The sequence below is a fragment of the Eleutherodactylus coqui genome, chromosome 10, assembly GCF_035609145.1.
Source record: "Eleutherodactylus coqui strain aEleCoq1 chromosome 10, aEleCoq1.hap1, whole genome shotgun sequence".
Lineage (NCBI taxonomy): Eukaryota > Metazoa > Chordata > Amphibia > Anura > Eleutherodactylidae > Eleutherodactylus > Eleutherodactylus coqui.
This window is the reverse complement of record NC_089846.1, coordinates 44,346,476-44,367,294: the sequence shown is the minus strand read 5'-3', so window position 1 is coordinate 44,367,294 and position 20,819 is coordinate 44,346,476. Positions and strand designations below refer to the sequence as shown.

The 20,819-nt window shown below is 43.2% G+C and overlaps 1 protein-coding gene across 1 annotated transcript in view; it reads right to left on the bottom strand.

Moving 5' to 3' along the window:
• Positions 1 to 8,686, bottom strand: part of LOC136580402 (TSC22 domain family protein 3-like) — a 50,706-nt gene extending 42,020 nt beyond the window's left edge. The window contains exon 1 of the mRNA XM_066580952.1: positions 8,135 to 8,686. Within this exon, the coding sequence (XP_066437049.1) occupies positions 8,135 to 8,466 (332 nt within the window). The 5' untranslated portion in view covers positions 8,467 to 8,686. The remainder of the gene's footprint in view (positions 1 to 8,134) is intronic.
• Positions 8,687 to 20,819: the final 12,133 nt, after the last annotated feature.

Below are 20,819 nucleotides of genomic sequence, written 5' to 3'. Positions count from 1 at the left end.
AAAGGGATAGAAAGCATTGTTATGGCAGTGGTGAGGGGAGGGGTCCTTGGAGTCAGCAGAAAAGTATGGTGGGGGGAAGGCAGGGGCTGGATAGCTACCTTCCCATTTGATTGTTTAATTGGTGGGCCTGTCGCCTCTTTTCTTTGCCAGGTCCATGGCCTGCAAAGTTGGTCGGTGTGGCTAGCTAGGGTATGGCTAGTCAGCCTCGGTGTCGGGAGGTCGGCGACTAGAGGCTAGTTGGTGAGCTTCCCGAGTCGGTTAGCTTGCGGTGAGAGGCGTGCGTTGGGAAATAGGGTCACCCGAGTCGGTTATTATGCAACGGGCGGCAGTTACAACTATTTCCCGGGTGGTGAGTCGACAGAGTGGTACGGGGCTCCAAGGATCTCCCAAGTTTTTCCAGAAGGTTATAAAATGTTGTTTTATGTTAATGTTGTTTGTTAATAAATATGGCTGCTGTGGCCAAAATTATCCAAAAATTAAATGGTGTCAGTGGTTACTTTAGGTAAGTGGGGTGAGGGAGGTTTTAAAGGGGGGATGGCTACAGCGGAGACGACTCCGTTATACCTGGTTCATGGCAGCACTATATTGGTCTAATAAAGTGGTTACCATTGTCACATTTTTACTAAAACTGCTAAGCAAGTTAACTTCAAGAAAAGATTAGACTGCTACAACATATCAAAACTGAGTAATGCAAATAATTCTATGGATGGAAGAGAAGCAGAAACCATTCTTTGCGATATTAAACTTTACAACAGTCAGCATTGTCCAATGGGATTTTAGCCTATCGGACGCGTATATTAATGGAGCACCAGTTGACCACAAAGAAACTTAATTCCCAACTTTTGCATTTCAAAATGAACATTAATATGCTAGTCTGGTGCGCAGATTATTCTGCTAGTTATGTCTGGTGTGAAACTTGGCACAAAGCTAGCCTAAACCTTAGTTCACTCCAAATTGATGGATATTATGTCACAACAATTATCTCTGCTTACCACACGCCCTGAGAGCAAACTGGATGAAACCTGATGTCATTATCTATAGAAAAACTGATACATGGCCAAAACAACCAAGCACCTAAGTTAAAGACAATTTCTTCATCCCCCCCCCCCCCCACCCCACACACAATCTACAGCAGCTCAACATTGTATCACACCATAAATTCCCATCTTGTAGGGTGTCCTAGAGGTATCCACACTAATAAACACCACTTTCCATCCTAATATGTGTAAAAAAAACTTTAGATCTTAAAGGGGTTCTCCAGTACTAAGTTATTGATGACCTATCCTCATGATAGGTCACCTGCTATGGGATCCCTACTGATCAGCTCATAGAAGAGGCTACAACACTCCTGTGAGCGCCATGCTCTCTTCTCAGGCATGGGACATTACGTTAATAGGTCACATGACCTGCAAGTAGCTCAGTCCCATTCAAGTCAATGGGATTGAGCAGCTATACCAGGCACAGCCACTATACAATGTATGGCGCTGTACCTGGTAGGGATTGAACGCCGAGGTGCTCTCCGGAGTGCTCTTGTCACTTCAATCAGCTCATTGGCTGCAGTCCTGAGCAGCAAACGCCTGCCAATCAGTTATTGATGACTTATCTTGAGGATTGGTCATGAATAAAGATGAGCGAACTTACTCGGCCACGCCCCTTTTTCACCCGAGCGCCGTGATTTTCGAGTACTTCCATACTCGGGCGAAAAGATTCGGGGGGCGCCGTGGGTGAGTGGGAGGGTTGCAGCGGGGAGTGGGAGGGAGAGGGAGAGAGAGAGGGCTCCCCCCTGTTCCCCGCTGCTACCCCCGCTCCACCACGGCTCCCCCCGCCCCCCGGCGCCCCCCGAATCTTTTCACCCGAGTACGGAAGTACTCGAAAATCGCGGTGCTCGATCGAGTAATTACTCGAAACGAGTAGGTTCGCTCATCTCTAGTCATGAATAGTTAATTCCTAGAAAACCTCTTTACGCTCATGACCATAATTTGATCCATATCACACAGATTCCAAAAAGAAAAAGAATCTATTTCAATAAGACTGTATTTACACGGGCAACATCCATATGACCACTGAAGCCAGTGATTGGCTGCAGTGATCATGTGGGTAGTTGGTGACATCACCGCTGCAGCACTAGAAACAAAGACTGTGTGGAGCAGCAAAGTCGGAACGGGACAGAATGAACACGTGAGTTATTATTCTTCTATCACTTTAAAACAATCCCTAGCTTTAACTAAATTTGGGGGGGGTCTCACATAGGCGTGATGTATTCACGTTCACGAGTGCGGGACCTGATTGTGCTCTGAATGGAGCGCCATCACGTCCTCTCACAAGCGTAACCTCGCTCTTTCACTGTTCTTTTGTACGCTGCCGAGCCTGTTCACATTAGTGCAGGACTACCACACCATTTTTGAACAGGCGGAGCAGCCTAATCAGTAGGTGGGGCATCCCACTCAGTAGGCGGGTCAGTCTAATTAGTCCCCGGTGTTATCGACTTACACCATTAAATCACGCCATTCAGGTCCTATGGGGCCTTGGAGGCACAAATACGTACAAAAATAAAGCATGGCCGCATATTTTTGCACCTAACAGGAATGCAGGCACAAAAACGCTGTGAGGATCCCATTGTAATCAATGGTTTTAATGGATGCTGTTTCCGCGACAGAATTTCTGCGCGCAAAATCGCCCACGTGCAGAAGCCCTTATACTGACAATCTGAAACATAGTCGCACCCAGTCCATTCTTTCTCAGAGAGTAAGTGGTCTATATTACGGAAGTCCTAGAGGTACCAAGAACACCACAAAAGCACCAAAAGGACGTTAAAGGGAAAATGTTTACGTGGTGATAACAGCTGATAAATCATCCCAATATACAAACTGGACTGTAGACTCAAGTACAGAATCTCTTTTCGTGTATTTCTTGAATCCCTGATTTTTGAGAGTAGACATGACAAATGATCTTTAGACACTTTACATAATTTATTGGTTGTACTACAAGGTAATGCTCGACGGAAACTTACATTAATTCAACAAAGTATTTATGATTTCAAGCCTAAGGCATAAAAACTGACTTTGAGAATTGTGCAGCGTTCTTTGTATATGGCTCCTGTTAGCGCTGAACTCCCTGCTTGAGTCCTTTTACGTATGTCTTTGTATTGTATATGTGCTAATGAGCGCTTGCAAAATGATGACTCCAGCTTTATAGGAAAATGCTATTGGGCTGCATTCACACGAGTGCGATATTGGGCCAACGAGCGTTTTTCACGCTGCTGCGAGGCGTTTTTCATTCAAGATGACTCACATTGCTTCTGTGAAATAGCGATCCTCAGGCGCGAGTTTAATGCTTGTCAGAGGATCGCAAGTGTTTCCCATTGGTTTCAATGGGAAACATCATATTGTCACATCATGCGAGTGCCAAGTGATGTCTTTTAAGGTCCCATTGGAAACATTGGGCGAGGCATTCCGAGGGAACGTTAAAAAATAGAATATGCTGTGATTTTTATCCTTGCCGCGTCGCTGCAAGGGGTAAAAAGAAAATCACTCATGAGAATAAGTCCATTCAAAGGAATGGAGATCATATTCATGAGAAGTTTGTGCATCTCGCAACGCACAAAACTCGCTGAGATTGTCGCCTATATGAATGTAGCCTTAGGCCTCTTTCACACGAGGGTCGCAGAGTAGGTGCGTCAAAAAAATCGCATCTAACAGAACTTATGGTTCCCTATAGATTCTTTCAGACAAACAATTTTTTGATACGCCTAAAAAATGGCGCTTCAAAAAAAAGCAAAATAGGCTATTTTGTGACGCCGAGATTTCTCTCCATTAAAAGATAGACCTTTTGACAGCACAATGCATATGGGAAACTATGCAAGCCGGCGGGCGGGGCACTCCCTTAATACCCGTGGTGACGCCTTTCATTGTTCTGGTGGCTGAGGGATTCTGGAGCTGTGGCATCAGTGCACTGCAAGACACAGCGGTCAGCCGTGTAAACTTGCAGAGAATAGCCGTGACTTGGTTGCGACTGTTCTTTGTTCATGCGATTTAGCGCTCCGATAGCTGCGATTTTTTAGCGTGGCTATTGGAGCGCCAAAATCATGTTCGTGTGAAAGAGGCCTTATAGAGGCCTTGAAATCAAACAGTCTATTAACTTTCTTGAAGACTGCTGTGTCATTTAAGACTGGCAGTAAGAGTAAAGGCTCTCCTAGTAGGCTAAATGCGCCATGCAGTGCACATACATATTACAACTATATGCATTGGCCTAAGGGGTATGTTTACACACAGCGGATTTGTTGCAGATAAATCAATGAGGAGGTACAATACTATGTTAAATGGTAACATAGTAACTTAGTATGTGAGGTCGAAAAAAGACATATGTTCATCCAGTTCAGCCAATTAAACCCCAATGTTGATCCAGAGGAAGGCAAGACAAACATTGAGGCAGAAGCCAATTTTTCCCATTTAAGGAAAAATTCCTCCCTGACTCTAATCTGGCCATCAGAATAATCCTGGGATCACTGACCCCTTCTGAAGTAATTAGTGACTGTAACATGTAATATTGTATCGCTCAAGAAAGGTGTCCAGGCCTCTCTTAAACTCTTTTATCGAGTTGCCATCACCAGGTTCGTATAAATCATAAGCTGGCTTCACACAGTCATATTTGTGTATGCAACATTTTTGCATGCATTACATAATTCACATGAACATATACCTGTGCATTTCGGTTAATAGGGATTGCGCAGGAAAAAGAACACATCTTGAACTTTTTAGACTTATTAGCCATTCCAATAGCTGGGAGCTTCATTGCTTTTTTGGCCTACTCAAATGTACATGCCTTACACGCAAAAAGTACAATAAAATAAGCCGATGTGTGCACAAAAAAATCAACATTCATTCTACAAAGATGCAGCGCTCATGCATGCGCAAAAACACATACGCTCGTGTGAAGCCAGCCTTAGTGTATGCTGCAGATTTTAAAATACACAGCATGCCTTATGCTGTGAAAATAAGGGAGATAGAACAATGCCTCCGCAGTGCCACCTATTGGAAGGCAGGATTCCTTCAAATCAATATTAGACTCCTTATACAAGCCTTGTAACAATGACTGGGAATTGAAAGCCAAGCCAGAATCCATGTACAGGCAGCGGTTTCGGGGTGTTTGCCCCTCATCAGTATGCAGTAGGTTTCTGGCTTTGCTAGCGAGAGGCCTGTGATGTGGGTCAGGAATGCTATCTTTTCTCCTTAGGGAGAGCACCTGAATGAGTGAGGAGACTTAAAAGGCCATTCCTGCTCCTCTGGGTAAGATGCAAATAAGAGAGATGGAAAAATTGATACTAATCTTTTGGTATGAAATTACAGTAAAATCTGAGGCGACAAATTTCTGAATTTAGCTTAACACTCCCTGTGATGTCATAATGCCGGTCAATGGCAGTTTTGACAACTGTTACAACGGTTAGACCATACTCAGGCCACCGTATGTAAGTTGCGCCCAAGAAGGGCTGACAGATTTTGAGCACCCCACACAGTAGCAGGGGAGTCCTCTAATCAATAACACTGGTCACAACTCAACTCTACACTGATGTCAGCTGTATTTCTGTGCCGTTTGTACGTTTTATTCTGGAGTTAGGAGTTCCTGCTTCCACCATGGTTAAAGGCCAAGACGTAAAGATGCGGTTCTTCTGATTTTTGAAATAACCGGGGTCAAGATTAACTTCACTTACCTAAAAAATCTATATATCAGCTGACCACTGGAAAAAGTTTAGCCCATTAGACTTGTACTTTTAGTTTTGGCTGGAGAATAAGGTTCCGAGGTTCCAAATCGGAGGAGGACGCCTTACAAAATTGTCCTCATAACTGACGTCCATGGACACTCTCACATTCTGAGAGATGAAGAACTATAGTGACAGCTTTGAACTCTCCTCAAAAACATTGGGGATAACCCATATCTGTTACTCTATTACACTGCAGTATCCTACTTTATAATGATGTTGCATATTTCCTTTTCCTTCACCTTTTTGTGATAGAGTAATGGCTTTGCACATAATAACACAAACATAATAGCCTACACTAGCGTTACTATAGGGAATGCGATGCAGGAGATACGGTTGCACCCGGGCCCATAAGGCCTCTCTTCTCCATACAGGGAGCCCAGTACTATGAATAAAGCATTATAGGTTTTGCATTGGGGCCCCGAAGCTTCAAGTTACGCCTCTGGTCTACAAGTTATGTCTCTGTATCATTTTTCTAGTTACAAGAGTTGTCCCATCAGGACAACCCTTGATTAAAAGCCCCATTAGGACATTACAACAATACGGATGTTAGAAAGTGAGGGTCTCCTAATTGGAACTTTCTTCTAGGAGACAGAGTGGATAGCAGTTCCCACATATGACGTGGCTTCCACTGGCAAAGTTAGCTGTTTGCCAGGGGTCTCAGGAGCCGAAACCCATAGAAAAGGAGTTGATGTTGATGAGACAATCCATTTAACCCTCGTGAGATAGCAGTTTCAAAGTGCAGGACTGCAGTGAACAAGGCTGGGGTCAAATAGACCCCATGGTATCACACCAGGGCTAATGATTCTTCGAACATCCATTGCTCATCTGTTCTGCTATAATTTTTTCTCATAAATGGACTGTCATGAGTTAACATATCTGTAGCTCTTAATAAGCAGAAATAGAGCAAAAATATATTTCCCTGGTGGTGTAATAATTCCCAGTAAAGTGTGTGGTATAACCATCTGTAACCTGAGCTCCGATGGCAAGGACAGTAGCTTCTTGTTGACCATAGTTCTAAACACCATTTTGGGATCCAAGACAAGGTGCGGAGCTGTACAATCATTGTTTAGTGATTCAATCATACAGTAAATATTGTGCCAAGGTTCAAAAGCCTGGGACATGTTGTTTTCATACCAGGGCTATCAGTAATGGGCCGTCCAATCTCAAAGTCAGATGTTAGAATAGGACAGCCAAGATCTTTCATAATAAATGTATTATCTATTAATAATTCTGCACAGGCCAATAAACCTCATATTTAGGAGTCGCCTTTCTACTTAAGCACCTGTATATGAACTCAAGAGCACGTTTTGTGATGTAAGAAGCCCTTCCTAAAAAAATTAAGCCATTCATTTTCTTTTCTTATTACATGTTACATAAGATATTTATTGGAGGTGTTGGAAACTCAGCAGTGGTTACATGTGCAAGTGTGCGCTGAACTGGTCACAATCTGTGAATAAACCCCACACACCCAAACAACAAACTGCAATAATGAATACTGCAGTTTTTATTACCAAGAATAATTAAGAACTTCAATTTTAGAAGTTAAAGTCTATATCATTTAGAAATTAGAGCCTTTCCACCATGAATTAGGGGTTCCCATTTCCATCATAGGTAGAGGCTGAGGTGTACTGATATGGACTTCGTGACCTCTTACTGTATACTATGGAAATGAACACTTTGCTGCAATGGCATAAAATCTCATAAACTTTCTTTACCTTTATGATCATGCTTTGTTCTTGCACTACTATTGTTTGGGTACCCCGTTATTTGCTCACACGCTCACAAGATTGTTTGTCCTTATGGAAGACACTACAGTAGCTACATAGAGCAGCAATGGGGACCTGGACCCGGGCGAATTAGGAACAGAGAGTAATCATGAAAGTGAGTATATTGTAAAGTTTATTATATTCCTTGTGTTAGTTTTTCAATGCTTTAAACCTTCTACACTATGAAAGCTCTGTCTTTATACTCCACTTCCACTACACACCAGGCTCCATCCTAGAGCTAAAGCATGGGGTGAAATGTTGTACTTGATGTATGACGTACACAAAGTGGCATAAAAAGTGGGTTCATATCCTGCATGAAACAGTAAAGATCTACCAAGGTCCTTAGCATAACCTCTTAGGGACCTTTCACACAGGACGGAGCCAAATCCTCAGCTGCAGCATTGCACACCAAAATCTACAGGTGTAACTGCGGATTTTGATGCAGAATTGCAGGCTGCTTTTAAGCCATTTTTAATTCCGCATCAAAATCCGCAGGTAGGTTGCAGATTTTGGTGCGGAATTTACTTGTGGTTTATTCTGTCCCATGCGGAAAGGTTCCTTACAGAAATGATAAAATAAGACTTTTGTTATATCAATCTGTTATGCTCACCTGTGAAAAAACAGAAGGATGGACAGCATGGTCTGATCTATGTTGCTGTTGCAGATGCCTTCATTCAGAAGGTAGCAGGGATCCTTTACGACAGGTTCTAGAGAGTCTTGCCTCATGATGGTGTTCAGCTTATCGGTGTTGAGGTTCTCAAAAACCAACTTCTCCCTTAATTGACGGAAATTATTAACAGTAGGGCTGCCCAGGTTGTTATTCTCTCCACCGCATTCCTCCATCTCGCTCTTGTTGGCTAGGTCAAGACAGCAGCTACAGCAATCCAGACCAATGGGTGAACGGCAGCCTTCTTCTTCAGACATGTCTCTAGAACTATCCATAAAGTCAAACTCAACAGGCACTGCTCCTGGAAAGCAGATGGCCTTGACGAACAGCTGCAAATAAGTTTATGCCAGGAGTTGTGTAGCTTTCCTACTTGAGCTTTGGCTAGAATGCTGCTCTCCTTAGCAGAGCGGAGCGAGAACTCAGCACTTGCTTATCTGTAGAGCAGCTTAATATGTGCACACCTCTGTGCTGTGTGTAAGAACAGGGAAGAGATTCTGTCTAGTAGGCACATCCCAGTTGTAAAAGACTGAAACACAGTCCTCTAACTCCCCCAGAGGCAGAGCTAAAGGGAAAAGACTTTACATAAGAGGACACAAGTCAGCAAAGGAGGGGACAGTCTCACGTGTGAGCTCTGCAGTTACAGAAGAAGAATGGGGTTGATTTTTTTTCCTACGAGCCTCTGGATTTTTCTATTATAGTCGATCCCTCCCAGGACATGTAACCAATTCTTCTGATGTTGCTGACTGTGCAGCATTCTCTCTGACGGGGAAACCCAGCATCGATATAATTCATGTCTCGCCACGTAACCCTACGAGTTCACATTTGGTTAGAATACTGTAAATTGAATGGACTGAACACATGATTATTACTAATGTTAGGAAGAAATAAGACATCATCTCAAAACTGAGGTGCACTATAGAAGAATATACTACTTTTTAAAGTTCTATTAAAAAAAAAGTTAAATCTGCAACGGCCCCCCAACTATAATGCTTTATTGATAACACTGGCCTCCTTATATGGGGAAAAGAAACCCTATGAGCCTATAAAACCTCACAGCCTGACTGCAATCACATCTTCTGCACCCTTTATAGTTACACATTAACAATGCCCCCAATAATATGCTCCTCCATTAATAATGTTCTCATAGTATAATCCTCCATTAATAATGTGTAGACGGACCCTGGTATGAGGCAGGGGTTCCCAACGCACAGGTCTCGTCCACAAAGGAGAGGTGGCAAAAACCACTCCAGCTCATGGTGGTGGTGGTGGTTATCCATTCAGTCGAGGCCGACTTTCGGAAACTTTTATGGATCATTATTCTCCATGCATTCCTATCCTTGTCCGGCTGGGATCCATAAAGTGTTTTGGCATAAATAGTGGAGTAGTTTGCCATGGCTTTCTCCACCCCTCCCAATTTATGCGGGCTTAGAAGCGGCATGTAGCTAGCTACACTGCTAGGTTCCAGCTCATGGTAGGGATGCACAATAGTGGCACTGGTGCTGGTACTTTTGGCCCAAGGCAGCCACCTCTCTTCCCTGGTCATCATTTTCTCCAACTCGGGGTGGACACAGAGAATCATTATCACACCAAGTAATATAAGCAGCAGAAAAATAACTACTTGAACTGGGGCAAATTTCAACAGAAAGTTCAAAGGTATTCTTATTTAGGTAAACTGGTTCAACAGTCTTTCCGGTATTTAACCCACGAGTTTGGTGGGCCAGGAGTTGCATTGGCTGCCTCTTTCAGAGTGGTGCGTCAGTGGAGTATCCACAATCTTTCGATTACCAGAACTGAGCGGGCACACTCGTTTCTACCTGTATGGCTTTTTCCTGCTCAGTGAGAGAAAGAGGGGTGCAGACCAAGACAACAACTGGCCTCTCCTCACTGTGGCGTCGTACTTCCTGTGCGCCAAACCAAACTACCACTTTTTTTTTAGAGACCGTATAGTGCAATCCCTGGCCCTTAAAGCAATATGTTGGGTACATGTTACTATGTATGTAATATGTACCCAATAATACAAATAAGGAAGGTAGAGAAATGCACTTGTAATATCCTCCTCCAGTAATAATAACCACTTTGCAAAAAAACATTATACTCACCTCTTCTTATTCTCAAGACAATGGTCTGTTTGTCTTCCTCCTGTATTCAGTCCAGAGCTTAATACTGGCGGCACAATGCATTGATGTCATCGTAGCACCTGACATCATCCGCGTGCCTTGGAACGCTAGCAGGCCCCAGGCTGTGATTTGCCAGAATGAGTGGCAGGGCATAGGTCCAATGGTTCTGTGCTCTACCATGGTTTTCATAGTTTCCTGAGGACGTGGATCCAGCTGAAAGTGGCACTTGCTTCATTTTATATAGTGGCAAACCGGGAGTTTTTTGTGTCATCAATTCATATAGAATCTGATATACTGTATTATAGAGGTATGGCTTCTTGGGGAGAATGTCTCTGTAACATGGTTGGAAGAGGGTTGGAAACAGATGTGGACGGTAAATATGTCAACCGCTTTTCATTGTACACTTGAACTGTGAATAGTTGACTGTTGGCACGTTTGACAATCTTATGTGTTACACTATGCATGTTGCAGTGCTGATAATGCCCTTACTGCCTTAGTATGTATTTTATTTATAGGCTTTCAGTGGATGTATATTGTATATGTGATAATGATGTTTGTACACAGTACCTTTAAGGCATTGGGTGAGCATCCTGGCTGAGTATTTGATGGCTTGTGTGGATACACTAACATTCCACCGCAGAGCTTTGTGACTAGGGCAACATTATAAAAGGAGACTCATGGCACTAAATAGAGTAGAGTAGATGACAAGCTGTGCTGAGGAATAGTTAGGAAATTGTGACTATTAGGAGACCAAAATCTGAGGGAAAGGAAGAGAGATAGTATGGGTAAGCCACACCGGGAAGGAAACCTGCCAGTAATTACAGACTACTGCCCAGAGGGTCCCGGGGTGATCTACAAAACATGCCCTGTAAGTGTGATCTGTGCTGACCAGACAGTTTGCCTCCCTGTGAGCACCTTTGGGGCTAGGATGCTTGGAACGAGACTGGGTACACGAGCCAGATTGAAGACCAAAGGCAAAAGCAAGTTGTACTATGTGGGGCATTGATTGACATCCCTATGATAGAAAGAGACTGTGTACTAAGTTAAACCGCACCAGAGTGTGAGCAGGAGACTGTATAGCGAAGATTTGTTGCTATTGCTATCGACAATCATCGGTTGGAGTAAAGTGTAAAGTGAAGTAAAGGGGTTAAAGTGAGTATAGTTTGAGAGTTTTTCACTATCCACTATCCAAGACAGGGGATATCTACATATGTGTGATTCGGGGGGTCAATCCTCACCAATCACAAGAATGGGGTTCTGTGTCTCCCTATGTAGTTGGAGCATCAGCTCAGCATGTGCATTACCGTTTATTCATTTCAATGGAACTACCATAGGTAGACTGCGGATAGGGTATAGCTTTAAAACTTGGCACAACTCCTTTAAGAAACTGTGTTGCTGTAAACCACCAAACTATTGCCTTTGTAAGGAAGCAAGAATCTCAATGATTATCCTTCAGTGTAAATGCATGCCTCGACTGAACGATGAATGAGAATTTGTTCACTTCTCGTTCGTCATTCAGTTTACGCATGCATAAAACTGAAGGACGGATCGTCCCGTGTAAACAGGCAGCCATTCATTTATGTGTGACTGGAGGCGGGCGGGCTGCAACAATCCCCACCCACTCCACCTCCGTTCATTAGCGATGATCATTCCTGCATAAAAGCACAGGATCAATTATCAATGGGGCGACTTGTTGGGCATCTGCATCCCACAGGTCATCCCATGTAAAAGGGCCCTAAGCCTGTTGCCCTCATTGTTGGCATTGAGCTACCATACCCAATTGTCTCATTGTGAGTCGATGGCTCTTCTGTTTCACCGTGCTCTTTCTATGTCATTCGCTTTGACATTCTTGAGTGGGGTTCCGGTCACATTCTCTGGCCTTAAACCCCGAAGCACTGACCCCAATAAATTGTGCTATATAGAGGAACTGATTGAGTGTCTACACCTACAGGCTCATTGAAATGTGTCTCTGTCATATGCTCGACTGCTTAAACTGTTATATGAGGAATACATAATCTTCTTTGAGTTGCCAAATTGTTTTTCGTTCACTTTTTATGGTCAAAATTAGTATCAGAAATATTAAAGTAGTACCTGTTAATATCACCACAATAAAGGTATCTTTTATTCCAAATCTCGGAGTAGACTGATATTTGTGACTCATATGTGGTATTAATATACTAATGGCAGGGAGTGCTACTCCATTATTACTGATATTTACCATGTTTCCCCGAAAATAAGACAGGGTCTTATATTAATTTTTGCTCCAAAATATTTCTTCTTTCCATATATAGCTGCCTGAACACTATTTAAAAATCATGCTAGGGCTTATTTTTGGGGCAGGTCTTATTTTCAGGGAAACGGGGTATGCATCATTAGTAAAGTTTCCCGTCTTTTCTACAAGCCTGAGGGCCTTTATAAGACTGCTGACACCAATGTACTTATACTGGTCATATCTACAGTTCCCTAAATCTTCCTTTGAGAATGGAATGTCTCTAGACAGTTTCGTAATGCTGCATGTCTCAAGGGGAATTAAAACACAACTCAGATTGCATAACTGCTTCGAGAATTACTCTGCAACCAACAGCATGGCAATCACCTGATGTGGCAGATCACTCGCAACGGAAAAGAAATGCATGCAGGCAGCAGTTGATGATGCGATCTTCTATGTACAGAACATACAGTGCATGCAAACCAATCACTGTTAATGACTTCTTAATTACCAATTAGACTTCCCCTGGTATCCAGAAAATGTTCTATTTGTAGGTCTGTACATACTGTACAGTGAAAGTGGCTTCACTAATGATAAGATACCAGCCCTGCATTACTACAACAGTCCGTATACTCCATCACAATCATTGTATTTATTGTACATACAGCTCCTCTGCAGACCTATATGTTTCCATAGTAACATACTACAAATAGACTTATAGCCCCTTCTTTAGGGATATCGGTATGTATTGCATCAATTCCTTTTTAGAACTCAAAGGTAGCTTTTAAGTTTGGTACAATTTAAGCTGCAGCAAAAATAGGAGAGGTGGGCAAAAACTGCACCATTTTATACAAAGGAGTGCTGCATATTCCAAAAATGTGCCAATTTGTATTCTAAAGTATGTGTTGCACCGCAAACAAAATTCTGCTTCATGTACTAATATAAAAAGTTAGCCAGCAGTCTAATTAGGCTGCCTTCAGATGGGCACTAAAATCGCACCAGATTTGTGCGTTTTGAGACACACAGATATGAACACCAAATTTTTGAATGGGGTTCTACACATAAGCAATGTTTTCTTGCACGGCACCACATTGCAGGAAACAGATAGCGGTATGTTCTATCTGGCTGTGTGATCTCACATCACAGCGCCTATTGCTTTCAATGGGGCTGGCAGCAGCAGCAACGGCCCCATTGAAAGCAATGGGTGAAACTCTGCAATCCTCCTGCTGTGGCTGTGACAGCTGTGGCGGAGGATTGCTTGTTCCCCGAAGGGATGCTGTTTTGCTATGAAAATGCTTCATATCCCTGGGGAACTCACATAGTGGGAAGCATGATATGGGGGCAGAATTCATGGCGCTATATCGCGCTCACCGTGTGAAGTTAGACTTACTGATTTTAACACATGGAAACATGGAAAAACTACCCCATTCATGTCGGGTTTTTTTGTGCCACAAAGTGCGCCAATTTCCACATAACACTGCTACGTGTGCCCATTTTTAGGGCAAAAAATTGATGAGCTTGTCAAGTCTTTTTCTTCTTTTTGGCGTAAACGATTTGTAAACTTGTCGAAAACTCTGTGCGCCACAATTCTGGCACAGTTTTAGACACATTGATAAATAAGGGCCACAATATATTCCGCATCCACACTTCCTTCTATCTGTACTCTACTAGTTTACTTTCTGTAGGTTAGCAAGAAGTAGGGATTAGATGGACGAAGTATAACGACTCAACAATTAATTAAAGGGAACCTGTCACCAACTATCGGTACCATAAACTAAGTTATGGTGCTTATAGTTTAGGTGACATGGAGTCTCTTTTCATACTCACCTGGTTCACCCTTCCTGCGTTTTTTCTGGGGAAGTCAGTGTGCAAAGCAAGCGTGACTCATTTCAGAAGGCCTTTGGATAGGTGATAACTTGTAATTTTGGTACAACCCCTTTAATAAAGCTGGCAATTCTAAACCAGGAACTGCTGGGAAGTCCTTGCAGACCCTTACACATCTCTATATGGTTGCAATCAGCTGGTATCATCTGGAGTTTCAGAAGCCAAAGGTGTAGATTCCTTACAAAGAGTGGCCGCCCTTCATGAGACCACCCCTTCCAATGTCTTACAACATTACTGTGCCTTACAAAATTAGAGCACCTTTAGGGCAAGTGAGCGCTTGTGACATTTTAATTTAAAAAAATTGTTGTGGTGACATCTATCATAAACCTGAAACATAAATATATTGGAGACGTGAGTCAAAGTAAGATGTTACTTCACGCTCCATGTATTACATGGAATCTTGCCGTACAAGATAATGGAACAATATGTTTTAGTTCACATTACCGGACTAAACTTTGGCACCAATAAGTTGCCAATTGCCTGTTTATCTCCATGCCTGCGCTAAAGATCCTGTGAGGTCTACATTTATATTTCTACATCCGGTTGGATTACAGCTATAGAGATATTTCCCCACTGTGAGGCACCACTGCTGCCCAAAAAATACTCCTTTTTTTTTTTTTAAAGTCACTTCCTTCTTTTGTGGAATACATCAACAAGTAAAGTATACCCTAGAAATACACAACAATACTGTTTATGGCATTGCAATAAAACACCATGGCAGCAACTGGAGGTGGGATAAGCCCTCTCAGTGGCGAAGGCAGGGGATCCATGATCTAGCAATTTTTGGTAAAAAAAAAGGACAGTAAAATTGCATGAGACTTTTTGCGTTTTTTTAGGCCTCATGTCCACGGGCAAAAGAAGAATTAAAATCCGCAGCGGATTTTAATTCTTCTCCCGCACGCGGATCCGCACCCCATAGGGATGCATTGACCATCCGCGGGTAGATAAATAACCCGCAGATGGTCAATAAAAGTGATTTTTTAAAAAAGGGAGCATGAAAAAATCTGGACCATGCTCCATTTTCGTGCGAGTCTCCCGCGGGGACGGCTCCTGCAGGCTTCTATTGAAGCCTATGGAAGCCGTCCAGATCCGCGGGAGACCTAAAATAGGAATTTAAAAGAATTAACTCACCCGCAGCGGACCGGGAAGGTCTTCTCTTCCTCACGGCCGGATCTTTCTTGCTTCAGCTCGGCGGATGTGCCCGGCGCATGCACGCGGCACGCTGGCGACGTGCCGCCAGCGTGACGAGTTCATCTGCCGGCCGAAAAAGAAGATCCGACCGTGAGGAGGAGAAGACCTTCACGGTCCGCTGCGGGTGAGTTAATTCTTTTAAATTCCTATTTTAAGCGCTCATGTCCGCGGGGCAGGAGGGACCCGCTACGGATTCTCCATGGAGAATCCGTAGCGGGCCTGATTTTCCCTGTGGACATGAGGCCTTAGACTTTTTTTTGGTCACACGTGGTTTTTTTTGCTATTTTTTCCTATACGAAAGGTTCTTGGTGGCTCAAATAGAAGAACAAATAAATAACAATGGTACTAATTTCTTAAGTGTCCCCCCTTTCCAAGCCAGAAGCTCCTGCAGTGGTCATGTGCTGTTCATCGTTCACGTGACTGCTTAGCTATCATTGGACTTGGACATCATTGCAGCAGTTGGGTGCCATTCATGCAAACATCATTGTGAATGATGATTGGCATGTGGCTGCTGCAGGAACTTACAACTCCAGAACAGTGATGCGGGAGCAGGGGGTCATTTAACCCCTTTAGTGGCACTCCCAGAAAGTTAAACCCTGGAAGATTTCCGTGGACAGCTCTAGTGCTGAAATGCTGGCCAGGACACACAGTTATTGTGCCACTGTACACATTTGCCATTTCGAATTACCTCAGGAAAATCTCTGGGGCTTGCTGCGCTGACATGGTAATAATAAACCTGCCCCTGAAGGGGTTAAAAGATGAGTACGATTTTTTTCCTTACTTTAGCCACCAATCTGACAGCAGGCTCTGGTTTCATGGTTTTAGGGGAATCGGGTTTATAAGGACTGGGATCTTCTGGGTGAAGCGCCTAGGCCTCAGCCCTGCTGTTTAGCATCCGGGGAAGGGATCCACTTTATCATACTTGCAAACAGGATTTTATTTTGGAAGAAAAATGGCAGCAGTGGCTTGTTCACCTAAAAGTTGGAACAATTCTTCTACAGGGTCAATTTGCCTTGGAGCACTCGGGTCTTTTTTATTGGGGTTCTCCAGAGGAGTTCCCAGAGCAAAGGACACTCCAATCATCAGCAATGCTTTTCCCACACCATAGCCTAAACTGAGCGTGCATTAATGGGACAAAACTCCGCTCTCCTCACTATCCTCCATTGGCTCACTCCATACCCTGCAGCAGAAGACCCCGGTCTCTTTATACAGGGGGGAGTGTCCTCTAGCAACATGTCTTCCTGCCTTCTGGTCTGCAGTACTTTGGACCAATACCTTAGCTCTAGCTCCTTGGGGTACTTATACATAGACACCCCTACAAACAATTTTGAACAGCAACATCATAACAGCAAAGACCGAACTGGTCACCATCTTACAAATACATGTGACGTGGAGATGTCCCAGACAAGAGGCGTAACTTAAAGTTTCTGGGCCCTAATGCAAAATCTGTAACAGGGCCCCCAACTATAATGCTTTATTCATAGTACTGGGTTCCCTATATGGAGAAGAGAGGTCTTATAGGCCCCCTAAGGCTCCTGGGCCCGGGTGCAACTGCATCCCCTGCATCCTCTATATTTACGCCCCTGTCCCAGACTGCACCGCAATTGGACTAATGTTTTATATAGAATTGGTTTTTAAAGGGGTTTCCCATTATTTAAAATTGCTTTACAATCACTCTGTCTTCCCTGTTTGCTGCTAAACTTGACATGTGACTGCTGCAGCCAATCACTGAGGACAGCAGTGACCTTCTATAGCCAGTGATTGGCTGCAGCAGTCACATGTCCTGGTCAGCAGCAACCCGGAAGGACAGAGGGGTTGTGAGGCAATTTTAAGTAATGTGAGGATCCGTTTAAGGTAAAAATGCCATGGGAGCCTATAAATTGCATCACAGGACACAAAAAGAGCCTGAAAGAGTCAAAAGAAAATTATTTACTAGCCCTTAAAGGGATTCCTATAGGATAGCAAAGCTCATCAATATCTGATCGATGGGAGTCCAATCAGCTGTTTGAAGAGACCTCTTCTCAGGTCAGTGACATAATGTATCATGTTCTTTCAAGACGTGGCCTATGAACAGCTCAGTCCCTTTCAAGAAAATGGGATTGATCTACTTTACCAGGTACCTGGTATGCAGAGAGGAGGCCATGACACTCACGGGAGCACCACACCTCCTCAAACAGCTCCGTGGTGTGGGTCACCAGGGGCGGACCACCACCAAAGGGAAAACCCCTTTAATGATAGCAAGGATAAAAATAATTGGGATCAATAACATAAGATGTGCAGAAAGAGCCCAAGGCATCTTATGGGGATAGTTGTGACTGCAGTCATGAACTGCACCTCCATGAAAGAAGGTGTTTGAACTGAACTTTACTGCTACCATTGGACCGCAGTGTCTTAGCGATGTGAATAGGACTAGCCACACCAACTAGTTATGTTATATGTGCAGTACTTGCCTTGATGTGAAATAGCCATCCTTTATTTACAATTACTGTGTTGTCTAAATAGTTAATAGTGGTTATGCTAATGGACATGATTATAGGTCCTGGTACCTGGGTGTGGGCGCTGAGCATGGCCCTGCACGACTCTGTTAAGGGTAGAGTCAGAAACTATAATTGGGGTTGTTTTGTGTATGCATGTTGACTTGTGACTTAGTTGGAGTGATGCTTACAGCATGTGTCAGTTTTTATTGTATGTGACCAACTGGAAAATGCAAGTGTCATCTATCTTGGTTTGTGAAAATCAGAATTGGGTCTGCCTTGCAGACCCTGTAGGTTGTCGTCCATTAATCCTGTTAGTCGCAGACACTTGTAATTGCAGATGCAACGCTCATTGAAATTGATTTCAGTGGGGGCTGTACCTAAAATTACAAGCGCCGGCCACTACACAGGGGTCGGAGCAGCGACTTCCGCTCCAACCCTGGTGTATCCTGACACTTCCAGCGGGCGCTGCCTGGAAAACCCCTTTAAACAATGAACAGATTAAGCTAGCAAACAAGTTCAGTACTTGTATAGGTGTGTGGATCTCCCTTCACTTAATTTACTTAATCTGGAACATTAAAATGAATTGTGCTTTAAGTGCCTTACCAGCTGTAATCAAGATGGGGTGTGAATGTAATATCCATGGACCAAGCCTTGTTTCAGTCAGGCTCAGCATGTGTGATCACTGAGCTGTTCACGTATAATCTGAAGAATGCTTAGGGCGCTTTCGCACACACAATGGAATATTTCGCAAAAGGCTGCAGATTATTCTGCTGTCAAAATCCGCAGGTACAAAATAATAGATAAACATAATTGGAATCAACACATCTGGAAAAGTCTGAACTATTAACATATTTAATTACTTATCCTACATGGTGAATGCCGTAAGACAAAAAAAATACATTAATGCCAGAACTGTGTTTTTTGGGGCACCCCTTCCAAAAAAATTAATAGCAAGTTATCAAAAAGTCAAATAAATCCCGAAATGGTATCAATAAAAACTACAAGTCACCCTTCAGGAACACAAGCCCTCACACAGCCTTATCAATGGAAAAATAAAAAAGTTATGGGTCTCAGAATATAGTGTCTGTTAGGTCGGCTGCCCTCCTGCTATTGTGGGGTTACACGCGGGTGTCGCCCTGCCCCTCCTGCATAAATAGCTTTTATTTTCCACCAGCACTGCAGGAGTTAACCCTTCTCTGTGCTCTCAGCCCAACTGCAAGGTTAATGGGTGATTACTCTCCTATTTAAGCTGAGCTGGGGAACTTCCTCCTTGCCAGAGTATTGGTGGTGTTTGTTTCCTGTTTCCAGCTAGCTATTCTGATATTGATCTGCCATGTTCCGACCATTGAACCCGTTTACCGGACTTGCCTGAACTCTGCCTGCCTTGACCTTTGGAATTGTGACATGGGCTTGCTTGAACTCTGCCTGCTTCAACCCTCAGACTTGTGACCTGCATTCCGTTTATATACCGACATAGGTCCGTATCGAGACTTTGCGCTTTGGCCTGTCTCATGGTGCGTTGCACCAGTGTCGCTGACCCCCGTGGGTCAGCCGTCAACTACACGGGGCTACTCCAGAAGGTAGCGGCCAGCTCGGTTTCCCGTAGAAAAGGCCAGATCCCTGTACAAGGGTTAAAGGGTGAATACCAGGGAACCGCCAGGATAACCCCTTCAGGTTTAGCTCAAAGCGAAACCTATTAATTGGCACAGTGGGTCCACACCCGCTGATCGTAACAGTGTGAAAGCTATTTTTTTTAAGTGTTTTTTTTTTAGAAGTAAGAATACATTTTAAAAACCTGTACATTTGATATTGCCATGTTTTTATGGACCTACAGAATAAAGTTAACATGCCATTTTTGCTGCACCGTGAAAACAAAGTCAAAAAACAAGGATGCTTTTTTCTATTTCACCCAACTGAAAAATGTTTTAATACATCATATGGTACATTAAATAGTACTATTAAAAAGTACAGTTCGTGATGCAAAAAAACAGGTTCTCATAAGGCCATGCCACAGAAAAATATAAGTTACAGCTCTTGAAAAGTAGGAATGAAAAAAATCAAAAAGAAAATTTGAGAAATTTTTGGTCTTCAACAGGTTAACTGTATAACTGGAGGGGTTATATGTTTAAAAAATCTGACAGTTAATAAAGATGTGTTATTAATTTATACTAAGCAGTTCTTGGGCGTAGAGCCCATAGTTCTAATTGTTAATTGGGGCCTATGATTTATGCTTACCTCCTTGCCTCAGCCAATTTTACACAACTAATTAACTTAAGAATTAGTTTTGTGGAAACCCTTTTAATATCTTTCATACTGGCAATCCAAGCAGTCACTGAAGCAGTGGCTTGTCTGATCACTAATCATTAATTTGTTTCACCAGCAAAGACAAAACTGTTTGCAAAAGTGTTTTAAACCATTTACTGTACAAGTTTATACACTCGTTATTAAAAAAATCCTCCCCTAGAATAACTTGTCAGAATGGAATAAAACTTTCTATGTGTGATTGAACCATTGATATAAGTGATTGCAATATCAGAGCAAAAGGATACTTTATTGCAGAAAACTGAAGACTTGAAGGGAGGCTCTAGTACCCTGTTGTACCGCCTCTAGCTTGGATACAGGATGTGATACAGGCGGCCATGGAGGCTCTAGTACCCTGTTGTACCGCCTCTAGCTTGGATATACCATGTGATACAGGGGGGCATGGAGGCTCTAGTACCCTGTTGTACCGCCTCTAGCTTGGATACAAG